The sequence below is a fragment of the Podarcis filfolensis genome (genome assembly GCF_964270895.1).
Source record: "Podarcis filfolensis genome assembly, chromosome: 9".
Taxonomy (NCBI): domain Eukaryota; kingdom Metazoa; phylum Chordata; class Lepidosauria; order Squamata; family Lacertidae; genus Podarcis; species Podarcis filfolensis.
In genome coordinates, this window is record NC_139610.1 from 10,730,153 (window position 1) to 10,755,592 (window position 25,440).

General features: G+C 44.7%; 1 protein-coding gene across 2 annotated transcripts in view; it reads right to left on the bottom strand.

The window, feature by feature from the left end:
* Positions 1-1,411: 1,411 nt before the first annotated feature.
* The window catches only part of SEPSECS (Sep (O-phosphoserine) tRNA:Sec (selenocysteine) tRNA synthase), a 39,590-nt gene continuing 15,561 nt past the window's right edge, over positions 1,412-25,440 (bottom strand). The window contains exons 6-12 of one of the 2 annotated variants that reach the window (XM_083630583.1): positions 23,578-23,680; positions 17,467-17,596; positions 17,254-17,345; positions 5,348-5,441; positions 4,186-4,276; positions 3,273-3,300; positions 1,412-2,511 (exon numbers count right to left, since the gene is read on the bottom strand). In XM_083630583.1, coding sequence (XP_083486709.1) covers positions 2,440-2,511; positions 3,273-3,300; positions 4,186-4,276; positions 5,348-5,441; positions 17,254-17,345; positions 17,467-17,596; positions 23,578-23,680 — 610 coding nt within the window. In that variant the 3' untranslated portion in view covers positions 1,412-2,439. Of the gene's footprint in view, positions 3,301-4,185; positions 4,277-5,347; positions 5,442-17,253; positions 17,346-17,466; positions 17,597-23,577; positions 23,681-25,440 lie in introns of both variants that reach the window. The other variant, XM_083630582.1, reaches the window with a different exon arrangement.

The following is a 25,440-nucleotide window of genomic DNA, read 5'->3' on the forward strand; positions in this document are numbered from 1 at the left end:
GGCTTCAGACGGCCATCCGCAAGCATTCGGAGCGCAGTGGAACTCCCACTGCGCTCCGAAGGCTTGCAGATAGCTGCCTGAAGCCCCCGGAGCACAGCAGGAGTTCCCTGTGCTCCGGGGGCTTCAGCAAAAGCAACACGACGCCTCTGGAGCGCGGGGGGAGCTCTCCCTCTGCGCTTCGGAGGCTTCGCGTTGCTATCGCTGAAGCCAAGGAGCCGGCATTCGCTCCATAGGACGCACACACATTTCCCCTTCATTTTTGGAGAGGAAAAAGTGTGTCCTATAAAGTGAAAAATACGGTAAATATGTAGGATCTATCCAGAAGGGCTGGCGCATTTCCACTTTGCTGACCTCGCATCTCCACTTCTGCACCCCAGTATAGAGCAGCAACACAGGCAACCATCTGCTACTGCTGGAGCCAGCCCTGGCGATCTGACACAGTTCAGGTGGCCTGGGGTTGGGAGTGGTGCATTAGGTTAGGGACAATAAGAATCACCTTGCTTGAATAGATTGAGATCTATCCAACTCACTCATTTCCAACTATGGCTAGCCATCAGATATCTCTAGAAAGCTCCTAAGCACAACATGAAGAATAAAACATCTGGCAATTTGACTATTAGTTATAGATGCAACTATCCTCCATGAATTTAACCCAACCATTTATCAGCTTTGGTGGGAGAACCAACGTTTTCCAGAAGTTGTTCCAGCTCTCCACACCAGTCATCGTTTTTATAACCCTCCAGTTCCCATCAGGACCAGCTGGAACAGCCAAAAATCAGGGCTAATGAGAGCTGCATTCCAAAATATCTGAAGGCCCCCAGGTTGGGGAATATTACTCTATCTGGCTTAAAGAGCAGTATGGTGTAGTGGATGAGTGTCAGAGTAGGGCCTAGGAGACCAGTGTTCAAATCTCCACTCAGCCAAGAAGACTACTGGGTGACCAGTCACTGCCTCTGAGCCTAACCTACCTCTCGGGGTTGCTGTTGGGATTAAACGAAGGAGAGGAGAACCATGTACACTTCCTTGAGCTGCCCGATGGAAAGGTGGAATATAACTCTAATAAATGAATATATAAATAGCAGAGAAGCTAAAAGTTCCTAAATGTTCATAGCCTTAAAGGGAATTTGCCTACTTAAGAAAATTGCACAATTAGCGTGAGCTGTCACATAATGTCATCAGCTTCCACGATGGTGAAAGCTGCCTTGTGGGAGACTTTATATAAAAGAGCTATCACATTACCATAAAAGCTGCACACCAGCCCTAAGCACAGGATTCTCAATTGAAATGGTGATATTGCACACATAAATGAAGAGGTCTTTTGAGTCATCCTCTCACAAATGATACGAAAATCGGGGAAAAGTGAGTTTTGGTGGGTGGCAAGGTGAGGGGTAGAAAATATTCACCACAAAAAACCAAGGAAAAACTCATAATTTATTCAATTAAGATGACCAGAGTGCCCACCTAAATTTACCTGAGAACATCCACTGATCGCAATTACTTATTCTCATGTCTACAGCAACCCGTTACAAATCAAACTCAATTATTTGAATTAAAGCTCTTAAGTCTAAAGAATTCAGAGGTTCTTCAGCATGCATAATAACCTTGTATTGAGTCTTGTGCGTGGGCGACCTTTGAAGCTGTCTTGTTCTCACTGGCAGAACTACACATCTTTTACCTTGCTTCCCTTATAATAAAGTTGATACTTCACTTTAAGCCGCACCTAAGGGTGCTGTGTGAGTGAAAATGGAACAGGAAGGTTGCAGCAAATAAGGTAGAGTGTAGTTATGTATGTCGTAACATCCCATATAACCAAGTTTGAATGCCAGACCGCAAAATACAGATGCGTAACACACAAATGTTATCTAGATGACTTTTCCTGACAAGAGAGAGAACAAGAAACAAACATTGCACCCCACGTGCCAATAGCACAATAACTCAGTACTGTTGCTGCAACAGTTATGAATCAGTCACTGAGTATCCTGGCTCCGTTATGCATAAATGGCAATCACACATATACTACAGTTGTAGTATACTGTTACAGGATTACAAGCAAGAATAGTTACTGCCATGTATTCTTTAGCACATAAAGGGTAGATTTATACGCAACTTCCATGGCTACCATTTCGTTCTGCCTGAATCTCACACCACTTGAGATAACCTTCTAAATTCGCTGACCGTAGGCAGTGCTACAATGCTAGGGGCCAACCCAGAAGTGGAAGGAATGCTAGCTGACTCTGACGATAACTCTGGACTTCAGAATTGCGTTTTGGTGTTACTGTCATAATATGGAATCCAATACCCGGAAAGCAGCAATGCATAATAACATATTAAAATCAGCTCAGGGGAGAAATGGTCCCCCTTTTGAGGCACTACAGCAGTGGTAGTCAATATGGCATCCTCCAGATGTTGTTGTACAACTCCCATGCCCCTGACCGTTGACTATGCTGGCTGTGGCTGATGGGAGCTGGGAGTCCAACAATCTCTGCACATCATGTTGGCTTCTCCTAAACTCTAAAACAGAACGCAAGGCACCATCACAGGGCACCATTATGCTTCCATCTGTAAGAGGTCTGTTGAGTCAAAAAAAAGCAAAGCCTACTGGACTACGGATGAATTAAAAATGAAATCCCTTTCCGTTTTCGCTCACATGCAAAATGGAGCTCATAAGGTAGAGAATAACCTGTTATCACTGAATAACCTGCGTTATACAGAAAGGAAAACTCCCTAACCAATGAACTGGTTTCTTAGGTGAAAATAAAGCCACGCTCCAATATTTATCATTCACAAGGAAATGTGAATGTGTAAACATAAAAAGGAAAGTGCAAGACCCACTGAAATGAATGGGAGCTGCACAACAGCACTTGCACACCTTCCATTCATTTAAATGGAATTAATGCATCACAGGAATGTGTCCTGCATCACTTAACATTTTGGTTATTTCTCCCCCATTAATTGTACTGCAGGTTGCATGACATGGCCCTGATAAAAATGCTGAACATCCTAAGTTGGGAAGAATCTTCCTTAAGCTATTTTTGGTCATCTTCTTCGACTAAATTGCACTTTTCCATACCGGAGGCCACTTCTTCATTCAGTGCTGGGGAACCTTTTTCATCGTTCTTCCCTTTGCTTAGAGCCTTCAAGCACTTATCAAGTCTTTTCAAGAACACATCAACATCTTCTTTCGTCATTCCAATGGCTGAAGCAGCATTGAGGTAGGCACAGTGGTATTTGTTTGTATGGGCCATGAAGCCTTTGAAAGTGTAACCACTCACTGTTTGCTGAGACCCAAGGGGAACGACCCTGAAAGGGGAGGGGAAAAGGGAAAAAAGTTACATACAGAAATACACCCAGAAATGAAACACAGAACAACCTAATTTGTTGAACTTTTCCGGGGTAATTATGGTGACTTAAAGGAAAGCAAGGGACGCGGGTGGCGCTGTGGGTTAAACCACAGAGCCTAGGACTTGCTGATCAGAAGGTCGGTGGTTCGAATCCCTGCGACGGGGTGAGCTCCCGTTGCTCGGTCCCTGCTCCTGCCAACCTTGCAGTTCGAAAGGAAGTCAAAGTGCAAGTAGATAAATAGGTACCACTCTGGCGGGAAGGTAAACAGTGTTTTCGTGCGCTGCTCTGGTTTGCCAGAAGCGGTTTAGTCATGCTGGCCACATGACCTGGAAGCTATCTGCGGACAAACGCTGGCTCCCTCGGCCTATAGAGCGAGATGAGCGCCGCAACCCCAGAGTCGGTCACGACTGGACCTAACAGTCAGGGGTCCCTTTACCTTTTTAAAGGAAAGCAAACCTACTAAGGGTCCAATCCAGACTCCCAACCACCAATGCTGGCAGTCACTGGCTGTGAGACCAACTTGGGATCCAGTTGATCCAGGGCCAGCTCAGCCCTTGGAATGCCACACTTTGCAACCTTCTGCAGGCAGGATACTACCAACGCCCCACATAAGGGAGGTTTGGGTTCCAGCTGCCCTCACCTGGGAGTGAGTGCCACTGAAATCAGTGGGATTTGCTTCAGAGTAAACATGCACAGAACCAAGTTGCATGCAAGCTCTGTCCTGCCAACCTCTGCATATCTTTTGGGTCAGTTTTGAGACTGGCTCCAACTGAAGTGAGGCTTGCTCCCGGAAAATTTGCTTCAATTCGTTTTTGAATCGGAGGCGTTAACGGAAGTACTTACCTTGCGCCAGACACTTGTCTGGTGAAAAGCATAGATCCAAGCTGCGTGACAGCTGTCCCACTTTGTTTATCTAGCTCTCTGAGCGACATAGCTGAAAATACAAGTTAAGAAGGTTACTGTAATTTATAATAATTCCTTTCTACAGCAAACACTAGTAGAAAGTTTTGGAAAAGTGTGTGTGTGTGTGTGTGTGTGTGTGTGAGAGAGAGAGAGAGAGAGAGAGAGAGAGAGAGAGAGAGAGAGATGCCTAAGTGTCCCATTCATATGGGGGTGGGGGGAAATCAGCCTATTTATTTATTTCCAACATTTCTATACAGTGGTATCTCGGGTTAAGAACTTAATTCGTTCCGGAGGTCCGTTCTTAACCTGAAACTGTTCTTAACCTGAGGTACCACTTTAGCTAATGGGGCCTCCTGCTGCTGCCAGACGATTTCTGTTCTCACCCTGAAGCAAAGTTCTTAATCCGAGGTACAAGTTCTGGATTAGCAGATTCTGTAACCTGAAGCGTCTGTAACCCGAGGTACCACTGTATTAGTCTTAACCACATCTACTAGGGAGTTAGGCTTCCTAGCAGGGGTGTCATCTTGCCCTCAGGATTGTGGGTACCCGCCGCTGCAGTACAGATGTCACACGCACACACCTGCACATAGAATTAATTTGTTCCAGACTTTTAAAAACAACCCCTAAAGCAGCAATTTAACATGAATTTTACTATCTAACGAGACCATTGATCCATAAAATGAAAGCAATAATCAATGTACTGTACTATAAAATAAATAAGACAGTACAGTGGTACCTCGGGTTAAGTACTTAATTCGTTCCGGAGGTCTGTTCTTAACCTGAAACTGTTCTTAACCTGAAGCACCACTTTAGCTAATGGGGCCTCCCACTGCCGCCGCACCGCTGGAGCACGATTTCTGTTCTCATCCTGAAGCAAAGTTCTTAACCTGAGGTACTATTTCTAGGTTAGTGGATTCTGTAACCTGAAGCATCTGTAACCTGAGGTATCACTGTAATTCCCATTAACAACAACAAATCCTTCCCTGGACAGTTCAGAAGTAAAAGTCACAAACGACATTTACCATGATATGATCACCCTCTGCTTTATTACACTGCAGATTTCTTCTCTGCAGATGCAACCATCCCACAATACTTTAATTACCTAAGGAGATGGGGTTGTGAGGTGTTTCCAGCAGCCTCTCGTTGTAAGCTTCCGCTAATTTCTTCACATTCTCCGAAAGGTAGGAAAACATTTCCTAGGGGGAGAGAAGGGGGATCAACTGCTTTTAGTTCTTTTTTTGGCTATTCTTCACCGGAAATTTGTGTCTTCACGTTTGCCACCAAGTATTTCCTACTTAATATTTAGATTACCGTATTTTTCGCTCTATAAGACGCACCAGACCACAGGACGCACCTAGTTTTGGGAGGAGGAAAACAAGAAAAAAAATATTCTGCATCTCAGAAGCCAGAACAGCAAGAGGGATCGCTGCGCAGCGAAAGCAGCGATCCCTCTTGCTGTTCTGGCTTCTGGGATAGCTGCGCAGCCTGCATTTGCTCCATAAGACGCACACACACATTTCCCCTTACTTTTTAGGAGGGAAAAAGTGAGTCTTACAGAGCAAAAAATACAGTAATCCATTAAAACAAAAGCAGCAGCAAGCAGGTTTGAGGTCAACAAAGACCAGGCGCTGCTGGCTAATCAAACAGCATTGAGGAAACCAACAGCAGTGTCTTCCCGCATCTTTTTACAGGAATTATTATTATTATTATTATTATTAGTTTTTAATATTTAATGCTGCATTGTTTTTAACACTTGATTGGGAGCTGCCCAGAGTGGCTGGGGAAACTCAGCCAGATGGGCGGGGTATAAATAATAAATTATTAAATTATTATTATTTTACAGGGACCAGCTGAAAGGATGTCGCCAAAGACCAGGGAAACTTAGTTGGTCCCAGATAAAGCTTGTATCCCAAAGTAGGTGCTTTCCCCCCCTGGGAAATCTGTGTTTTACCACTGAATCGGAGCAAATGGCAGAAAACCCAATTGCTGTTTGCTCCGATTCAGCAGCACAACACGGATTTTCCTGGGGAAAGCACCAGGAGGAGGAAGAAGAGTTTGGATTTGATATCCCGCCTTTCACTCCCTATAAGGAGTCTCAAAGCGGCTAACATTCTCCTTTCCCTTCCTCCCCCACAACAAACACTCTGTGAGGTGAGTGGGGCTGAGAGACTTCAGAGAAGTGTGACTGGCCCAAGTCACAATAAAAGAAAAGGAAAAAAAAACACTAGGACACAGACTTGTGCCTAGAAACACAGCACAAAAGGAAGTCTGGATGAGTCCTGAGTTCAAATCAAATTACTGTATTTTTCGCCCTATAGGGCGCACCGGCCCATAAGGTGCACCTAGTTTTTTTGGGGGGGGGAATAAAGGGGAAAAAATTATCCTCCCCCCAGGCGCGGGGCTGGGGCAGGGGAAGCCCAAGCTTCCCCCGAGCCCAGCCCCCAGAACAGGCTGCGCTCCCCAGGTTTCGGGCTGCAGGCAGCTGTCCGCAAGCCTTGGGAGCCCGGCGGGAACTCCCTCGGGCTCCCAAGGCTTGCGGATAGCTTCCTGAAGCCTGGAGAGCGAGAGGGGTCGGTGCGCACCGACGCCTCTCGCTCTCCAGGCTTCAGCGAAAGCCTGCATTCGCCCCATAGGACGCACACACATTTCCCCTTCATTTTTGGAGGGGAAAAAGTGTGTCCTATAGGGCGAAAAATACGGTAATTTCTCAGTCAGTGTAGTGGCATGAAAAATTTTGGAGGCAGGGCAGGGATTAGACCAGCCTCCTCTCGCAGATCCAACGTTATGAGGATTGAAGAGCAACCCATGTCCCACTCCTCACAAAAGCCAAGGAACAATATACACGCCATGGATAGTGGATTTGGCAGAAATCTTCACCCCTTGGCTAATCCCCCAAGCAAGACTACCACAAGGACGCCCAAACAAAGCAGCTTTCAGAGCTGAGCTTTTAGGAGCTTTTCGCAGCAGTAAAACCAGCTAATTTAAAACCAGGACGTTAAAGCTATTAATTAATTGTGGCTGGCTGACTGAAGTGACATGGTGAAACAAGGGGGAACGAAACAGTAAACACCCATGATTTATTAAATGATCTGCCTTTCAGAATTATATTTTTCCCCATTTTAATACGCGTCTAGATCTTACAAGCAGCTAACTAAGCAGTTTACCGTACAATAAATTAGTAGTGCCATGTATTCGGCAATAGTTTTTGTGAGGCCAAATCCATATCTAACCTCTATTAGAAAATCTGGCTACTCTGTGAGGAATTTACGAGGACTCCCAACACAAGTTTTACTTAAGAGAAATGTAACCGAATTCCATTGATTTTTCTGCATTGCAAGTGCTATATTTAACTCAAGACACAAAAGGATCTTATCATACTAGAAGAGTATTGAACAACTTAAGCACTAAAATGCCAGCTAAATTTCCAATGGGGGAAGTGAAGAGATTAGATTAAAAAGGCAAGTAAAACAATGCTTTATGCTAGATCAGCAGCGTTTGAGGGGGGGAAAAAAAGTTAGCTCTAAAATGTGTGGCATATCCACAGCTGTTAAACAAGTACAACCGAGTATGGATTTCAACAACCAGTAACCCAGAGATATTCACAAATTGCAGTTTTCACACAAAAGAAAACAGATGTCTCAAATGTGTGTGTGTCCCTTGTTACACAGTTTGAGTGAGTAGACGTGTTGAGTGAGTTATTTTCAGGAGCATTCGGCTGACTCTTTGTTAGAACAGAACCATATGCTACTCTGATGTACGGAGAAGCCAGGGTTTGGCAGTATGAGAATGAGCTTTGGGGTCACCTACTTCCCCCTCCCCTTTCCATTCCTTTTTCGTGCCAAGATTAGAAACTTCTAATCGCTTTTTGTGGCAACGTTTGCCTATCTAGATGAAGTGGCAAACCAATGGACCACAAAATGGAATCCAACGTTTTCTCTCTGCCTTCCTCCTTTCCCCATATGCCAAGATTAGAGAGCCAGAGTCTTGTGCCTGGTGCATGTTCATAATGCCAACCATGGTTTAGTGCAGGGGTCAGCAAACTTTTTTAGCAGGGGGCTGGTCCACTGTCCTTCAGACCTTGTGGGGGGCCAGATTATATTTTGGAAAGAAAAAAACACCAAATTCCTTTGCCCCACAAATAACCCAGAGATGCATTTTAAATAAACACACACATTCTACTCATGTAAAAACACCAGGCAGGCCCCACAAATAACCCAGAGATGCATTTTAAATAAAAGGACACATTCTACTCATGTAAAAATACGCTGATTTCCTGACCGTCCGCGGGCTGGATTTAGAAGGCGATAGGGCCGGATCTGGCCCCTGGGCCTTAGTTTGCCTACCCATGATCTATACTCTGGGTGTTAAGTAAGTGGGGAAGGGCTTTGGTTTTGTGACCCTTAGATTCTGGAAATAGATCCCTTGAGAGGCAGGTCTAACCTCTTTGCCACTAACCTTTTCAAGTCTAAATCAGTGCTTTTTTCCTAAAAAAAATGTTTAGGGGGTACTCTCATTTTCCTACTCATTGAAATACTGCCCCTCAGTGAGGCCAAAGTTAGATTCACAAAATGTTTAGGGGTATGCGTACCCTTGCGTCCCCTCCTGAAAAAAATCACTCGTCTAAATTAACTTGTTTTCTCTGCATGGTTACGTGTCATGCGGCTTTTCTGCTGATTGCACTTTAATTGTGTTGATCCTTTTAATTATGTTGCGCTTGTTCCATTCTTTAATATAATTGTATACTGCTTTATGGGACCTGAAGGTTCCATAAAGTGGCATACATTTTAATATATAATAAGCTTCTGGAGCAGTGCTGTTTGGCCTGTGCTTGATTTGTGTGAATGGAAGTTCCCAGTGTGCAGACAAAGCCCTAGACATGTGAGGTTTTCTTTTTCTTTCATTTGTAATCATTCACTTGAGCTTAATAGTGGACATGGTTTAGTGTTTCATCTAACTAGACTTTCCAAAATCTTAAGTGGAGCTTGAAAAAAAAAACCCCAGCAAATGAATGGTTGGGATCCAAAGAGCAATGCACAGGCGCTTTACTTACCCATAGGGCATTTTCTGCTTCCTTTCCAAGTATCGCCCCACCACTACCATAATAGTGGCTGCTGGAAGGAAATGATCTTTCTCCACCTGTGCAGGTGTGAAAGGGCTATTCCACACAGACAAGTGGGGAGTTTGGATCCTGCGTCATCTCAACCAGACAAGACAGATTACTGATAGAAAAGCCTGCCGAAAAGCACAACACAGCTCCTCCACTGCACAAGAGTTGCATGAAACTACTATGATAGACAGTGCAGTACAGTGGGTAAGGCTAGGTGGGCTAGCAATACCTGCATTCAACTATCCACTCAGCTGTGGAGCTCAATGGGTGGTTATAACTGGGATGGGAGAAGGATAGATTGCCATTTTAGGAGCAAACACTACCTAGCCCCTAGGCAGCCTGTTTATTTGTCAACAGTATTACAAAAGCACCGAAAGCCTCCAGTACTTTCTCTGGCCTTGCAAAAGGCTGTCATGGATCCATTTATCGCTCACGGAGGTGGAGAGCATGAAACATGTTCCTTTGCGTCATGCAGAGGTAGGAGGAATCTGGGCCGAGCTATCAGGTTCTGCTGCAGAGATTAACCTCCCCTCTGCAAGACACTGGCTAGGCTCTTTATTGATGCGAGCTCAAATAACCTGCAATAAGATTTGACATGAGGATAAGGCAAGAAAAGGGAGAAAATTATTCTGATTTTTTTTAATAGCCTGGCTTCTTTTTTTGAGTAGGTGTAGTGGAACCAATATAGAAAAGAGCACTCAATGTCAAGCTATAAATAGCTCCTGCTGAGAACATAATAGCTGTGCCTCAGCTTTCACAGAGCAAAAGGCAATAAACCACCACTATTAAATTTTACCATTCAGGAACACACACATTCGAAGTACACTAAAGAAAAGCAAGGTGATAGTTCTTATTTCTACAACAAATCTGAAACAAGAAACTGATTCACAACATTTAGAAAATAATGCTTATGGAGCAGAACTACTGTTTCAGTGAAAATATATGGTTGGGTTGCTTAGATTTGCTTCTTCACCAAAATCGTTAGCATCTAATTCTTTATTCGTTATATTAACTAAAGCAATAACAAATGAGTGACATATTAATCATTTTTAAAGATATATGGTCTTCATTGAGCTTTGTCATCTACCAAAGCCAAATTATTTGTGGTTCCAGGCAATTCAAAATGAACCTTAGTACCTGTGGTCCATTAATTCCTGCTAGTGCAATGGGACTTTTTTCCTCCTCTCTTCAAGTGCACTATGCTGTCCCCAGATATTCTTTGGAAGGTTTGAGAAAACACCAGAACAGAATAGTTTTTTGGGATGGTGTGAGGAGAAAGGTCCATTGGACAAGCAAAATCCTTATGCTGACAGAACCTTAGCCACAGCTCTACATTCAATACAACCCTAACTACAGTGGTGCCCCGCAAGACGAATGCCTCGCAAGACGGAAAACCCGCTAGACGAAAGGGTTTTCCGTTTTGGAGGTGCTTCGCAAAACGAATTTCCTATGGGCTTGCTTCGCAAGACGAAAATGTCTTGCGAGTTCCTGTGGGGGTTTTTTCCTCCCCCCCTTTTCCCCAAGCCGCTAAGCCGCTTATCAGCTGATCCGCTAAGCCGCTTAACAGCTGATCCGCTAAGCCGCTAAACAGCTGATCCGCTAAGCCGCTAAGCCACTTATCAGCTGATCCGCTAAGCTGCTAAGCCGCTTATCAGCTGATCCGCTAAGCCCGCTAAGCCGCTAATGGGCTTGCTTCGCAAGACGAAAAAACTGCAAGACGAAGAGACTCGCGGAACGGATTCTTTTCGTCTTGCGAGGCACCACTGTACTGACACTATGAATCTAACCCTCAGCTTTATAAAAGTATAGACTGACTTTTGAAACCTGTGTGTATGTGGACTGGAACAATACAATTGTTTTCATTTTTAATAGTATATTGGCGAAGAATCATTAGGAATTTCACTTACCAGCTGCACTGGCTCCCAGTGGAGTACAGGATCAGGTTTAAGGTGCTGGTTTTAACCTTTAAAGCCCTATATGGCCTAGGACCCTCGTACCTACGGGACCGCCTCTCCTGGTATGTCCCACAGAGAAATTTACGGTCTGCAAATAAAAACATTCTGAAGATCCCAGGCCACAGAGAGGTTAGGCTGGCCTCAACTAGAGCCAGGGCTTTCTCGGCTGTGGCTCCGATCTGGTGGAACACTCTGTCACAAGAGACTAGGGCCCTGCGGGACTTGACATCTTTCCCAGGGCCTGCAAGACAGAGCTGTTCCACCAGGCCTTTGGTAATGGCGCAGCCTGACCGCCTCCTCTGGCAATCTGCACAGAATTTTGCTTAATGGTTGCCATCAATTTGATTTTAATTTGATTTTAATTAATTTTATAATGAATGTTTTTAGAATGTTGGATTATTTTGATTGTTGTTAGCCGCCCTGAGCCCAGCTTCGGCTGGGGAGGGCGGGATATAAATAAAATTTTTTATTATTATTATTATTATTATTATTATTATTATTATTAATTTTATGCCAAGGTGCCACTATGGGACTTTACTAGAACAATTACAAATTAGCTGTTCCTGCTGGTACCTAGACCACTGCGCCTCAAATTTCTGGCCAGACTAGTCTCAACATTTCTGTATTAAAGACTGGTGCGTATTTCCCTCTTCTCAGACTACCTTTAACATGTAAGAGTAAGAACATATTGCCCTTGCAGGAGCTTTCCCTCCCTGCTTCTTCAACACGAGTCACTGATCTGCCTGGGCCTCCTGGCTCGAAGGAAGCAAACTCTGTACAACGACTCAAGCAGAGAAGAAATTGGCAGCCTCCTCTGAGTATGGTGGCGAAATCTGCCATGGATTTTCAGCAGGAGTGACTGACAGATCCCATCCCATCTGATGCGGTCAGAGCAGAATTGACATCAGCTTTCCTCACATCCCAACACACACACACACACACACAGAGAGAGAGAGAGAGAGAGAGAGAGAGAGAGAGAGACACACTTTGGGAGGAGTTAAGATCAGAGCAGTGAATCATGCAGTGATGTAGAGAGTGGCTTCCTTCGTATATGCACGCATGTGGGGTACTCTAAATTCACATGGCGCTTATCTTATTTATATCTTGTGACATGCACTGCTAAGAAACTACCGACCTAGACACAGTATATCTTGACATTCTTATTGCAACAGCAAATGGGGAGGCTGCGCCACATGTCACGTTCAACCATTTGTCTGCAGGCCACAGGTTGGAATTTTTTTGTTTTGCTTACACAAAGCAACCACACAATGGCACAGGCGTATTAGGCATGAATTAGAGAGGCTTCTATTTTAGGTAGCAGCGAGTCACTTTGTTTCTGCCTAACACGAGAATAGCTCTAAGCTTGCAAAACAATAAAATAATATATTAAATATTCAAGAGTTCAGAGATGCGAGAACTGAAGTAACATGCATTTGTCAAGAATCCCTTACATCAGCAAATCAGAAGATCTCCCACATCACGCTAGAATGGGGGAAAGCAATGATACAGTATTTGTTGATGTACTGCCAATTCAGGTCAATTATTAGAGATTCGTCAGATTTCCACAAATGCATTTCAGTTAAAGGAGAGGAAACCTTGCAAATATAATCTGGCTACCATTTTGTTTTCTTCTTCTTCCTCTAGGTCCCAGATGCATTTTGATGTCCCAAGTTTTGTTAGCCTACAAATACTCCCAGAACAGACCCTTTTAAAAAATCCCAATGCTTGAGAACCACTCTATTAAGCACCCTCTCCCACATATAAACACATTCCCTGAAGTGTTGCAGTCCAAGAAAGGGCAGCGACACGCATATAGCTGGGTCTCGTCTTACTAGTTTTACAAAGTTAGGAACAAATTTAGGAGATTCTATTATGAGCGAGACACACAGCGGGGATGCCAAATTAAAATTGTACTTCCAATTGTCGTTTTTGTGTTTCCTAGAGTTTAAAGATGTTGTGGTGTGATTAATGGGTTGTTGATCAGCTAGGCCCTCTGCAACTTCAAGTGCATCACAACACTCACAGTTCTTTTCCCCCTGCGCAGGGCTGGTTGTTGCACTGCGACTGCGCTTGTGGACCTGTTTGATTATTTTTAGCTAGGAATCAATAAGGGAAATCATACCCTATTGATCTTATTAGGCCTTGTTGCAGCCTCATTTATCACAAGGTGATGGCATCTCAACTGCAAGACTTGGTGGTGGTTTGCAGTGACATTCCTGAATTACTCTCATCATTTCTGGCAGGGAAGTGCTGGGTGGTTGCTTGCAGTTTTTGCTGCAAGGTCCCATTCCCCAAACATGCTGTGATCGAGACATGTCCACTACATGCTGCATTAACATCCAGCTCTCTTTTCCCAACGGTCTGACGTAGACCCAGCACACAGTTTCATTTGAGGCTGCGGTCAGGCACCTAACGCAGATAAACCAGGGTGACAGCAAATCAAGGCAAGCGTGGAAAAAAGATACTTGCAAATTTGAAATTAGAGGGCTAGGTAATCCTATTATCAGAAAAATCTTATTGGGTGGTCTTGGGTATGTCTAACCTATTATAGTCTAAGACCATAATTCAAACCCCAGACAGAATGGAAGGGCTCAGTGGGGTGGCATACAATACAATAATAATACAAAAATTATTTATATCCCGCCCTCCCCAGCTGAAGCCAAGCTCAGAGCGGCTAACAACAGTAAAAGTAACACAATTTACATAAAAACACAATTAATTGAAATACATTCTAAAATCAATTCATTCTAAAATCAATTCAGAATCAAATTAATGGCAACCGTTGGGCTAGCGTTCTATAAGGAATACCAAAGGAGGGGGTCAGACTGTGCCTCGGCCAAAGGCCTGGTGGAACAGCTCTGTCTTGCAGGCCCTGCGGAAAGATGTCAAGTCCTGCAGGGCCCTAGTCTCTTGTGACAGAGCGTTCCACCAGATCGGGGCCACGGCCGAAAAAGCCCTGGCTCTGGTCGAGGCCAGACTAACCTCCCTGTGGCCCGGGACCTCCACGATGTTTTTGTCTGAAGACCGTAAGGTCCTCTGTGGGACATACCAGGAGAGGCGGTCCTGTAGGTACGAGGGTCCTAGGCCATACAGGGCTTTAAAGGTTGTGACTCATGCAGACCAACCTGCAGCTTCCAGGATGGAAGGCACCAGGTTGGTCAGAATGTAATGCTAAACCATGACTTAGAACTACATGGGCAAGCCTGAGCAAAGCACCAGGCTCTCATGGCAGACTTCAGAAGGGCAGGGTGATCCATCGTCCAAACCCGGTTTGAAGTCTATATAATTTCTGTTTCATAATTTTTGACCTGGCAATATAACCCGAATCATGATATGCATGTGTGTTTGTGTGCTATGCAAAAATCACCACGTGGGAAAAACCGTGAAGCCATTTCTCGGTTCTTGCAGCCCCCGTTAACTCTGCTGGCACAGCTCTCCCCTGCCTCCTGCAGGGGCCAGCGAATCACAAGAGCAGGTGCCGGCAACAATCATGATGCGAGAAAAACAGTGAAGCCAGCCAATGCCTCTACATAGCTCCATCCTTATTTCAGGTAAAGGAAAAGGGACCCCTGACCATTAGGTCCAGTCGTGGCCGACTCTGGGGTTGTGGCGCTCATCTCACTTTATTGGCCGAGGGAGCTGGTGTACAGCTTCCGGGTCATGTGGCCAGCATGACTAAGCCGCTTCTGGTGAACCAGAGCAGTGCACGGAAATGCCGTTTACCTTCCTGCTGGAGTGGTACCTATTTATCTACTTGAACTTTGACATGCTTTCGAACTGCTAGGTTGGCAGGAGCAGGGACTGAGCAACGGGAGCTCACCCCGTAGCAGGGATTTGAACCGCCGACCTTCTGATCGGCAAGCTCTAGGCTCTGTGGTTTAACCCACAGCACCACCCGCGTCCCCCTTATTTCAGACATCGTGATATATTGATATATCACAATGTTTAGCTGGTGATATATTGCGGTGTTGAAAACCAGATACCACCCAGCTCTAGACTTCAGCCAATTTACCTTTTAGTTTCAAAGAATCTCAGCTTAGTGCTATTTGTGAAAACCTCTCCTCTTCTCCGAGGGGAGAGGTTGTGAGCGGGTCTTGCTTCCCATGCTTCACAGTGGGCGTGGATGGCCCACTGCGTCACAAAGTGTCTCTGACCTGCGTCATGCCCGGAGCCAGCCAATATGGCTGGCGGGGGGGGGGCATAGTTTGGCGCTCTTAAATGAGCGCAGGACTGTGGCTCAGCCTGTTTGTTTCCTGCACACACAGATCTCCCTCCCTCTAGTCTCATGCATTCCACACCTGACCTTGCTATGGACCTCGGTTGGTCACCTTGGTTGTCCAAGGGGCCTGGTAGGAATTTTTTCCACTTGGCAGATTGGCACCAACCATTTGTTTTTTCACCTACCTCGTAGCAAATTGTCACCGTTGGAAAATGTGTTATGTGTTGGAGGGGAGGTTGTGGCCATCACCTACCCCTCCTCTTGAAGGGTATTCTGTTAAAGGAATCCAGTGGTCGTGATTCCTGTCTGATGCCCAGGTAGTGGCTAGGGCCATGGCCCGACCCCAGTGACTCTAGGGGAAAGCTTCCAGTTGATTTGCATCAACGATCTCCCCCTACAGGTTGTTAACCCTTGTGTGCCTCCCTACAGAGCGGGCAGGAGTCAAGTATAGTCAGTTTGGATCCAGTGCCTAAGCCAATACCACTCACATTCTGTAACCAATAAAGTTGTGGCCTTTTTTAGCCCATTAACCTAAATTACTTGTGGCCATGTGTCTTATTTCATCACAAAGCGGGGAGCGGGGCCTCGACTCACAACAAGGAATCTTGGTATAGAACAAACAACCATTTGCTAATCAAGCTGGAGGAGAGGCTAATGTTCTTCCTGGGGTGGGGAAGAGAGAAATAAGTTATAAATCATTTCTTTTCTCATTGGGGTGGTAAAAGGGTAAAGGGACCCCTGACCAATAGGTCCAGTCGTGACCGACTCTGGGGTTGCGGTGCTCATCTCACTTTATTGGCCGAGGGAGCTGGTGTACAGCTTCCGGGTCATGTGGCCAGCATGACTAAGCCGCTTCTGGTGAACCAGAGCAGTGCACGGAAATGCCGTTTACCTTCCTGCTGGAGCGGTACCTATTTATCTACTTAAACTTTGATGTGCTTTCGAACTGCTAGGTGGGCAGGAGCTGGGACTGAACAATGGGAGCTCACCCCGTCGCGGGGATTTGAACCGCCGACCTTCTGATCGGCAAGTCCTAGGTTCTGTGGTTTAACCCACAACGCCACCCGCGTCCCTTCTTTCTCATTGGGGAGAGTAAGCTATTTGAGTTTCTTTCATAACCCATGATCTGAAGTTCGTTTGATTGGCAAGCTACCATTGTTGTAAATCAAGATTCCTGGTTTGAACATTCCTGGTTTGTACATGGGAGAAAGCAAGAAGAGGGGGGAGTGCCCCAGCCTCACTGAGACTCATCCATGTAGCGCTGAACTGTGGATGAACTTTGCATGCATACCAGCCCACTGTGGAAATATGGCACATCCAGTGGTACCTCGGAAGTCGAACGGAATCCATTCCGGAAGTCTGTTTGACTTCCTAAACATTTGGCACGGCTTCCGACTGGCTGCAGGAAGCTCCTGCAGCCAATCAGAAGCCACGTAAGCCACGTCAGACGTTCGTGTTCCAAAGAACGTTCGCAAACTGGAACACTCACTTCTGGGTTTGCGGCGTTCAGGAGCCAAAACGTTCGACTCGCAAGGTGTTCGGGATCCAAGGTACTGAGAAAATAAAGCCTTGGTTGCCAGCCCATTTAAAAACAACAACAAAGACATAGCTACAGGCCAAACAAGAAAGCTTCATGTGCCTATTGCAGCTGAGGCTCCAAAAATGTTTGTTACATGTTTATTACAACTTAAGATGTAATTTGCCATCAGTTAATTTTGAAATATTACCTTTCTTTCTTTTAGCAGCTGCTGATACCCCTTTGTGCCCAAGGTCAGCAATGTAATGAGAAGATCTAATGAAGGAGAGGCTGATGCTCTTCCTGGGGGTGGGGAAGAGAGAAATAAGATATAAATCATTTCTTTTCTCATTGGGGAGAATAAGCTATTTGAGTTTCTTTCAGGGTTGTTTCCTGAAGAAAAATCCATTTAAAAACTATATACCTGGGTACATTTTGCTGATCTCCTGTATGAAGGAGTCACTGAAGCCAGCAATGATAGCACCACCTACTGGAACCATGAAGTTTTTGTCCAAACTTTGCACAAACGCATCAATTCGACCTCTTCGTGCTCCCTAAAAAGACATACACAGAATCAAGATGAGAACCAAGGGGACTGATCCTTAATATATGTGATTAAACAAGGAGCTGGTCTTCAAAAAATCCAGTTTTAGCTTATTTTATATCTACTGCTTTTTGTATTTTTACTGTTGCTATGATAATTGCTTTTGTTTCTGATGTTTTTGATCGGTTTTATATTTGTTTTATGGTTCTCTTTTGCCGGCTAATTAAAAGATAAATAAACCCAGTAGGCGGATGAACAAAGTATTAGTCAAAGCCACTAACCATCAGTACAGCCTACCAGGAAAATTAGAATTGTCAGTCCTTCTTGGCACATATTTATTTAAAGCAACTCTTTAGCTGCAAAGGCTCCCAGACAGCTCACTAAAATCGACAGTCTGCCTCCAAAAGAAAAAGAGATAGGGAAGGAGGAGGAAAGAAAGGAAACTCAGGCATTTGTTCTTAAACGTCTTGAAGTTTTTTAGAATGACCAGTTGGAAGGGAAATAGTTCTGGGAGAGGAGGAGCCAAAAATAAGTGTGTTGCATAGCTGTCAACTTACAGATTTGAAAATAAGGGACCAGCAGCCTCGAAAATAAAGGATCAGCAGCCAAAATAAGGGATTTTCAGAGCACAGGTATGTTCAGCTTCTGAGCCCCTCCGAGCCAAAGGCAGAAAGCCCAGCCAGCAGCCAAACGAAGCCTCAAGCGGTGGTTCCCACAGTGCAACAACCCAGCAAAGGGGATGCAGCAAGGAAAACCACTGTCACCTCTCTGCTGGGAAGCGCTGAGCAAAGGCGAGTCCCCAGGCAACGTGGCCGATTTGATCGGCACAAGGCATGCAAGCTCCACCCCCCAGTTGTTCTTAGAGTCCTTATTGGGTGAGCAACGCAGCCAAGCAACACAGCTGGAGCCTCCCTGGCCGGCAGGGAGGGAGGGAGAGGAGCTGCTTCCTTTGAAACCTGGGAAATTTAAGGGACATCATCAATAAGGGACAGCAGAGGGACACGGCGCTGGGATAAGGGAGTTTCCTGCCAAATAAGGGACGGTTGACAGCTATGATGTGTTGTCAGCTGAACTGAACTGACACTGAGAATGGCCCTGCTTCCGTAGTAGCCTGATAAAATGACTCCTGCTCAGTGACAGTTGAGGGAGGGAAAGAACCAAAGGCAGCTAAGTCTCTTATCAGGGTCTTGCACAATTCCCATTCACGTCAATGGAGCTTGATACAGGAGAAGTGTCTGGTAGATTGTGCCCAGGTTTCTTTACAGGGGCTCCTTTGTTCCTTGTTAAAACTATTTTGGAAAACCATGTTAAACAATAGAGATTAAAACCACAGGATGGGTCTCTTGCAACACCACTCTTCTCCAAAACGTGCCGCGAGGTTTTAGCCACAAAATTCGTGTTCACTAAGAGACCTTTCTGTAAGATCACAAATGCATATCTCAATTTACAGTTGGAGGATCACCTTCTCTAAATTAATCTGCATTCTCAAGCTGAACTGTTTAGGAAGCGCGAGTCTTTTAACAGAAAGATTTATTTACATTAACGTATTTCTAGCCCACTTCACCAAGGCGACTTAGGAGGCAGCTAGCATTTTAAGAATAGAAAACATGCTAAGATAGAACAGCAGAATAAAATAATCCAGCTAAGATCCTAAAATCGGCAAGGAATAAAACAACAGAACAACATACGCTAAATTAGAACATCTGTGCAGATAAACATATCGTCCCCCACCACCCATTATAGGCACTAAGTGTGCAGTCAGATGGTGTGTGCTCCACAAGCAGGGTGCCAACACATAAAAGGACCTGTTCTCCTGTTCCCCACCTCCTTCTCCTTATCTGGTGGGAGAACTCAAGACAATGACCATCTCAGATAGCATCAGGGGATGCATTGTCCCAGAGTTGATCCCAAACTACACAGGGCTTTATAGGTTATGGTAAAACCAGTCCTTTGAATTGTACGTAGAATTGCACACAGAGCCATTCAGGCTGCATCTAACAGCACCTCCAGTCTGTGACCTTGACCCTCAAGGAGTGGAAATCTATTCAAAAAGGTTTGAACACTTATCTCCCAGGTGTGGTCAACCATCTACCAACACTACCACCCTGCCTGGATTGAGCTTTAGAGTGACATTCAGCTCTATTTTGAGTACAGTGGTCTTTGGTTTACAACCATAATCCGTTCTGGAGGTCTGTTTGTAAACCAAAACAGGTTGTAACCCAAGGCGCGCTTTCACCAATGGGGCCTCAAAAAAAAAAAATTGGTCATAATCCAAAAAAATGGGTTGTAATCCAAAAAAGGTTGCAAACTGGGACATGCACTTCCGTGTTTGTAATCCAAAACTTATGCAAACCAAGACGTATGCAAACCAAGGTACCACTGTAGATCCATTGAGATTAATGAGCACAACTAAGTTATATATTAATTTTAATAGGTCAACTCTGAGTACAACTTAGTTGACTACCACCCCAAGAACCCACATGTTTACTATAAATTGTGCATCTCCCATCAGCAAAGCAGATCCGTTTTCCCAATGCAAAGCAGAAAACATTTAAAAATATAAGTAAAAGTGATCCCTTTGAATGTCTTAACATAAATCATAAACAAACAGGAGCAAAACAGAAAGCACTGTGCAACCCAGTGGACTAATGGACCAATTGTGCTACTCAGTATTTTCTTGACAAGGCTATCATTAGAAGTGATTTATTATTTCCATTACAGGTGATGTAGAAAGTTAAATTGTTCTTCACATTTTGATCTCAGCATTCCTATGTAACAGTGGAGCTTTCCACAATACAAATGTTAATTTGGCTACAGCCAGCTCTGAAAATATGTTTGTGAGGATGGGAAGAGTGGTGAGTGTCCGGCCTATTTCTTGTTGATTGTCTGCCATACTACTGTCTTCACACGCATCTCATTTCTGGCGTTCAAGGCCTGAGGGGAAAAAAGATAGGGTGGGCGCAAGACCCACCTGGTTCCGCAGCGCCAGTTCTTACCTTCCTCAGGCAATTTAATAACAAGTCTGTGTTACAGAGGTCTCTCATCTTCAAGTTCTTTCATTAGATAATTCTTTTATCTCTGGAATTTTCTGCCCTGACACATCAAGATTACCCCCACCCCACTCGGTTCTATGTGGTGCAGCCACCGTAAGATCGTCCCTCCCCAAACCATGTTTTGTAAATCAGGATCCACCCTTGAGGGTGTATACCTACCTCAAAGCAAATTCCCACAATCCTGATCTTGTTGGTATTAATTATAGTTTTGTTCTGCGTGTGTTGGCGCTAGCTTGTTTTCTCATCCGACAGAATCTAATGCCAGAAGCTGGAGTAGGTTAATATCAGTGTATGTTGAACAGTTAGGGAAGGAAGGTGTCATGGGTGCTGTGACATAAGGGATACAGGGAAACAGATCCCACACCAAGGTGAATTCCCCACTTCAAATATTGTAATGCAACCCTTGTTTTGCCGTATGCCTTTATCCACCACAGGACAAGAATTGTTGTTGTTGTTTGGTCGTGTCCGACCCTTCGTGATGCCATGCACCAGAGCACGCCAGGCACTCCTGTCTTCCACTGCCTCCTGCAGTTTGCTCAAACTCATGCTGGTAGCTTCGAGAACACTGTCCAACCATCTCGTCCTCTGTCGTCCCTTTCTCCTTGTGCCCTCCATCTTTCCCAACATCAGGGTCTTTTCCAGGGAGTCTTCTCTTCTCATGAGGTGGCCAAAGTATTGGAGCCTCAGCTTCACGATCTGTCCTTCAGGGCTGATTTCCTTAAGAATGGATATGTTTGATCTTCTTGCAGTCCATGGGACTCTCAAGAGTCTCCTCCAGCACCATAATTCAAAAGCATCAATTCTTCGGCGATCAGCCTTCTTTATGGTCTAGCTCTCACTTCCATACATCACTACTGGGAAAACCATAGCTTTAACTATACGGACCTTTGTTGGCAAGGTGAGGTCTCTGCTTTTTAAGATGCTGTCTAGGTTTGTCATTGCTTTTCTCCCAAGAAGCAGGCGTCTTTTAATTTCGTGACTGCTGTCACCAAGAATTGCATCTTTCCAAATGCAGCTTTTTAAAAGTTCAGATTCCATAACTACGTATGTGATTAAAATATCCTTAACAAACAGATTTCAGCAACAATCTGAGCCACATTCCTAAAATCCCAAGAAGTCTGGCCTATCTTAACATAGGGGTCACCCCCAAATGGAGGGAGGGGGGAGATCAAGAAAGCAGAAAGCTTATGAAAACTGGCTAGCCAGATGGCTAGACAAGGACTACTGATGCAGAAAAGTTCCACAGTATTTATACTCATACTCAAGATAGGCAGTTGGAAAGGGGCACAAGACTCTTGCCTCAGCAGGCATCTCCATCACATGCTGCTAAAGGGCAGGTGTTAACTCAGTCTGCTGCTTCTGGCTGCATCTCCATAACCGATACATCAGCGCAATCACACAGAGACAACAGCGGCAAATCTGAGCAGCTCAACAATTTAAAGGAGCTCAAATTTTGCAACAAAGGAAGTTTCACAAACAGTGACATCGTTTTGCATGAACAATTGCTGGTGGCAATAGCCCCCAAATTGGGAAAACCATATGCGAGAGCTCAAAATGGCCTTAATATTGGGTGAATTTATTTGTGGGCTGAGCTGCCCGTCGGTTTAGAAAAATTAGATGGATGCCAATTCATACGCAGGAATCACATTATTAAACAACAATAATAAACACCTAGTATTTATATAGCACATTTTCAGTCTTTTAAGACATGTATATATCTTTACAAAAAATCTCTCATGTCGGTATTATTATCGTCACACACCCCAGCATCATACTGCAGGTGCAAAGTTTGGACTGGTAGCAGCAATTCCACCTTGCAAGGGGGGGAGCCCATTCAGATTCCCTATCCTCCAGGAGACTGATTCAGGAAACTGAGGATTCCTGAATGTTCCGGGGGGGGGGGGGCGGTCTTCCAGTGGAGAAAGCTGATGATCCTATAGAAGCCCTGGTTTTCTGTGTGAGTGTCTGGAGGCGGTTGGAGGATGGATGGCGGCTAACAGATTGAGGTTGAATCCTGACAAGACAGAAGTACTGTTTTGGGGGACAGGGGGCGGGCGGATGTGGGGGACTCCCTGGTCCTGAATGGGGTAACTGTGCCCCTGAAGGACCAGGTGCGCAGCCTGGGAGTCATTCTGGACTCACAGCTGTCCATGGAGGCACAGGTCAATTCTGTGTCCAGGGCAGCTGCTTGCCAGCTCCATCTGGTACGCAGGCTGAGACCCTGCCTGCCCGCAGACTGTCTCGCCAGAGTGGTGCATGCTCTGGTTATCTCTCGCTTGGACTACTCAATGTGCTCTATGTAGGGCTACCTTTGAAGGTGACCCGGAAACTACAATTAATCCAGAATGTGGCAGCTAGACTGGTGACTGGGAGCGGCCGCCGGGACCATATAACACCAGTCTTGAAAGACCTACACTGGCTCCCAGTACGTTTCCGAGCACAATTCAAAGTGTTGGTGCTGACCTTTAAAGCCCTAAATGGCCTCGGTCCAGTATACCTGAAGGAGCGTCTCCACCTCCATCATTCTGCCCGGACACTGAGGTCCAGTGCCGAGGGCCTTCTGGCGGTTTCCTCGCTGCGAGAAGCAAAGTTACAGGGAACCAGGCAGAGGGCCTTCTCGGTAGTGGCACCCGCCCTGTAGAATGCGCTCCTACCAGATGTCAAAGAGAAAAACAACTACCAGATTTTTAGAAGACATCTGAAGGCAGCCCGGTTTAGGGAAGCTTTTAATGTTTGATGGACTACTGTATTTTAATATTTTGTTGGAAGCCGCCCAAAGTGGATGGGGAAACCCAGCCAGATGGGCGGAGTATAATTAATAATAATAACAACAGAAACACAGTATTGCCAGCTAGAAAGCTCCAAGTTTCAAAGTCTGGTGTAAAACTCTAGTTAATCTAGAGACACAACATCCAAGATAAAGGTAAATGTCCCTTACCTGCTGAATGAGATGCATACATTTGGAGGACTGGACTCCATATGCATTATTGACAATGTGGGGGATGTCATATCTTGCACAAATCTCGGCCAATTCTTCCAATCTGCAAATATAAAATTGAAATTTGGGCAAACACAGTCAAGGAGAGAAAAGTAATAGAAGGAACCTGGGAGGAAAGACTGAAATAAATTAAAAGGAAATGTAAGGGAAACAAAGCAGAGTATCTCAGTTAGCCTCCTACTGCTTAAGATGGGATAGAAACAGTTCAAACAGTTCAAATAGCTGCATAACCTACAAGGGGATTATGGAAACCCGGTGACATATTTGGCGTTGACTTTGAACAGATGAGCATATCACCAAAAGCTTTTGCAGCTTCCTAAGTTTCATGCTGTTTGAGACCAAAGCCCTATGGTATTAGTTCAAGAGTTATTTAGATGTTAGCTAAAGTTGCATTCTTATCTATTTTTCTAATGAGTATTTGGACTAAGAATTCAGTTTAAAAAGCACTTATTTTACAGTCCAATACAGTGGTACCTTCGTTGTCGAATTTAATCCGTTCCAGGAGTCTGTTCGAAGCCCGGAGCCGTTCAAAAACCAAGGTGCGGCTTCCGATTGAGTCCAGAAGCTTCCTGCATTCAATCGGAAGCTGCGGAATACATTTGGCTTCTGAAAAATGTTCACAAACCGGAACACTCACTTCCGGGTTTGCGGCGTTTGGGAGCTGATTTGTTCGGGAGCCAAGCCATTCAACAACCCCGGTACCACTGTAGTGGTAATTATATAAACATAGTTGTAATTATTTAGAGGCGTTCAATTTCTTTTTAAATCACAACCTTCCCATCTATCTAGATTTCGACTTCAATGGGGACCAAACATATAATGCAGGCATAGGCAAACTCAACCCTCCAGATGTTTTGGGACTACAGCTCCCATCATCCCTGACCACTGGTCCTGTTAGCTAGGGATGATGGGAGTTGTAGTCCCAAAACATCTGGAGGACCGAGTTTGCCTATGCCTGATATAAAGTCTGTTGTGAAAATTAAATAGTTCAGGACATATTGAAATGATTTAAACCAAAAAAAATCCAACTTTCTGATTAGGGCATTTTGGGGGGCAGGGGGAAAATATGCCTACTAATTGAATGCTAGAACAGCTGAAATACTTGAACAGTACCTAAAGATCTTAGGGTGCAGCTCCCATGTCTTTTATACTACAGAATCTAGGTCTAGTTATGGGAACAGCTGTGAAATTAAGGACTATGCAGCTCCATAGGTGCTTCTTCTCCTGACCCCTCCAGCCCCCTGGGAGCCCTCAAAGTCAGTGTGGGGAGCACACAGGAGAAGGAAAGAAAACGGATGTCCCAATTTTTTTGTCTGATTCACTGTACAGCTGCAGCGCTACCAAGAACTGTATACCGCTATAACATCCTGTCTACTGGACTGCCTACATATGTACAATTTTCACAACAATTAATACGATTCATAACCTATTGTGTCATTGTGTAATGCTCAATTTCATGACACTTTTTTTTGCTTCTCATTCATTCTTTAACATAGGAAATCAGGCTTAGGTTCAATGTACCATATTTAGCAGGGGGATAACGGATTTGGTTTTAAGAGAATGTAAATGTAGATTCTAATGGCTTTTTCAAACTCAGAAACAACTTAAAACCAAGTTATTTTAGGGAGCACTTGGTATAATTTCATTTATTCAAAAATCCATTTATATAAAATCATCCATTTTTAATCCACCCTGGCCCAAGAGATGAAAAATTGCGCCTCTGAGCTATAAATCCAATCCAAGCTAATTTGGCAGCAATTAAAATTATCATTCTCTTCCTACAGCCTTAGTTTAAATGAGCTG